General features: G+C 43.3%; 1 protein-coding gene across 1 annotated transcript; it reads right to left on the bottom strand.

Moving 5' to 3' along the window:
* Positions 1 to 6: 6 nt before the first annotated feature.
* LOC107134962 (T-cell surface glycoprotein CD3 gamma chain) lies at positions 7 to 2253 on the bottom strand (the record flags this gene model as incomplete). Its single annotated transcript, XM_015476949.2, has 3 exons — positions 7 to 546; positions 1346 to 1573; positions 2196 to 2253. Coding segments are annotated over 3 exons (465 nt in total), but the record flags the coding sequence as incomplete, so codon positions are not given.
* Positions 2254 to 2834: the final 581 nt, after the last annotated feature.

Below are 2834 nucleotides of genomic sequence, written 5' to 3'. Positions count from 1 at the left end.
TTAAACTGGGTGCTGGATGCATGGATGTTTGTTTTGTTGAATGTTTTCAGCTGTAAGCTTGTGATTCACTTTTCTATATGTAGGTTTTACTTCAGTAAAGAGTTTTCAAAAAACACAGAGAACAAATCAGAGGAAGTTGGGTCTTAGAACAGGTAAATATACTGGGGTAACACCAAATGTCTCTTTCCTGCCTCACCCAAGTCTGCACATTAGCAACATGTGCCAGCATGGTCTCTGTTATTGGATCTATTTTGGTAGGAAGGAAAGGTAAGGTCTTGGGTGGTTCCACATCTCAGGTAAGAACATTTTTTTACCTCCTCATTTTGTTTTTGTGGTGCAGGGGATCTAATCCAGGGACTTCTGCATGCTAGCCAGGTGCTCTACCACTAGGCCATACCCTCAGCCCTCTTTTACCTCTTGACTGGCGAACTCCGTCCTGTCCAGCAATAAAGTAGACTCCAACAGCAAGGAAGAAAATGCTGATGATTTCAGCGAAGATGAAGCCAGATACAGTGGCTGCATTTAGCTCAATGCAGTTCTGACACACTGGGGGAAACCAGGCACAGTGAGGGATGAGCCTCCCATAGGGTGTGAGTGTTGTTCTTCCTGGATCTTTTTCTCTTGCCTACCAGCAACAATGCTTCTGTCTGGGGCGGCAGGCTTCTCCCTCTGTTAGAGGTATGGTTAGGGAAGATCCTTGGACCAAGAACTCAGTGCTTCTCAATGTTCCTCACTGAGAAGTCCTAGGGAAGCCCAGGAACTATGTGGAATAGAAGAAAACCCAGGTCCTGTTCTCCCCACCCCTGTATCCCTCTCTTCACTGCTGCTCACCTTGTAATCTTCCTTACATTCCCACTCCCCCACCCAACTCAGTTTACCAGTGTTGCTAAGCTTCTCCAATTCATGGGACCCAACCAAAAGTAAGCCAGCGTTTACAGGACTAATTATGCTTTTTCAAAAAGATGAGAAAACTGTCTTGTTAAAAAAGCAGCGCCTGTAATCCCAGCGGCTTGGGAGGCTGAGACAGCAGGATTGCGAGTTCAAAGCCAGCCTCAGCAAAAAGTGAGGTGCTAAAAGTAACTCAGTGAGACCCTGTCTCTAAATGAAATACAAAATAAGGGCTGGGGATGTGGCTCAGTGGTGGAGTGCCCCTGAGTTCAATCCCCAGTACCTACCCCCCAGCAAAAAAAAAAAAAAAAAAAAAAAGCAAACTGAGATGAAGAGAAATGGCATTACTGTAGTCACTGTTCAGTATCTATTTCTACCTTCATCCTAGACAGTAATCTCACCAGAAGAGTAAGCACCACTTAATTTCACAACAAACAAACCAAAGGGGATTACATACTTCTATAATAAACTTGGAATGGCTTTGAAGTGTACTCTGATCCTCCACACCAATATATCCCTTGAGGGTCTTTGGCATTACTTCCTATATTGAATGTTTTTTCACTTGTATTTTGGACAAGTGTATTTGGAGAATCTTTAAACCATTGTATGTATTTGTCGGTCAAGTCACAAGTCAGAAGTACTGAACCATCTTCTCGATTGTCATTCACTGTTATCAGATGTTTTTCTGAAAAGGAAAAGCCCGATATTCTGTTAAGGGTCTTGCCTCTGAAATTCTCTCTACCTCAGGGTACCAGGAGAAGACCTTTAGTGTAGTAATAAAGTTGTGCCTCAAACTTCAATGTGTAGTCCTGGTGAGGACAGATTCTGCATTATAAACATACTCCTAGGAGATGCCAATGCTACTGGCTCGCAGGTCACAGTTACATGTGACCTGTCTATTTACCAGGTTCTTCTTTCTCCTGCAAGGACCAGACATTGCTTATCTATAGGAAAGCTGCCCAGAACAGGTTGCAGCAGGGCTGATTTGGTGGATAATGGAGATAGCAGCTATCTATCACCCTTCACCTCATCCTTTCTAAAACTGTTTCCTCCTGAGGGACTTTTTATTTTCAGTATTGGGCATTAAATCCAGGCATGCTTTACCACTGAGCCACATCCCTTTTTATTTTTTATTTTGAGACAGGGTCTCACTAATTGCTAAGGGTCTTGCTAAGTTGCTGAGGCTGGTCTGGAACTTGTAATACTCCAAGGAGTTGAGTTTAGAGGTGTGCACTACTTCTGTAGCAAGTCACATTTCTATGAATTTCCTCAGAGTTTGGGGACAGAAAGAAGTCTTTTTTTCCTACCTTTCTTTGACTGGGCCACAGCACCTGTAGACAACAGAGAGAGGATCAGGTGGGCATGGAGTTATTGTGATGCCCTGAAGTAGTCTCATGGTCATTTGAGGTCAAGATCAAGAGGGATTCTAACCCATAGGAATGACAGAATCTGTTCCCACATTCCTGGATGTAGCCTAAATTACTGAATTGAAGTCAACATTATAATGAAGAATTTGTTTGGTTTTTGTCCCAGCTTCCTGGAAGGGAGTTTCTAGCCCTTGGATTTTATGAGTGATGCAGTGCATCTGCTATTCTTGGTACCCACTTGGACTGTACTTGAGCTCATGCTAAGGCAATGACTCAGGATGGGCCTGGTCAAGACCAACCATATGGGGCTTTGAAGTCACTGCTGCCAATCCTGGGAGGGGAGTGGCTGAGATGGAATTCAGTTAACTGGCCAATGATTCAATCAACTGTGACTCTGTGGTGGCACCTCCATAATAACGTAATGGAGCTTCATGGTTGCTGGGAAGGTGATGGGTTCTGATTCCCCAGAGAGAGGCCATAGACACTTTGTGTTTACAACTTCCCAAGGCCTTGCCCTCTCTGTTTCTTCATTTAGCCGAATATATATATATATATATATATATATATATATATATATAT

The sequence above is a fragment of the Marmota marmota genome, unplaced genomic scaffold, assembly GCF_001458135.2.
Source record: "Marmota marmota marmota unplaced genomic scaffold, marMar, whole genome shotgun sequence".
Classification (NCBI taxonomy): Eukaryota; Metazoa; Chordata; class Mammalia; order Rodentia; family Sciuridae; genus Marmota; species Marmota marmota.
Note: the sequence above shows the minus strand (reverse complement) of the source record. Positions and strands in the feature narration are given on the sequence as shown.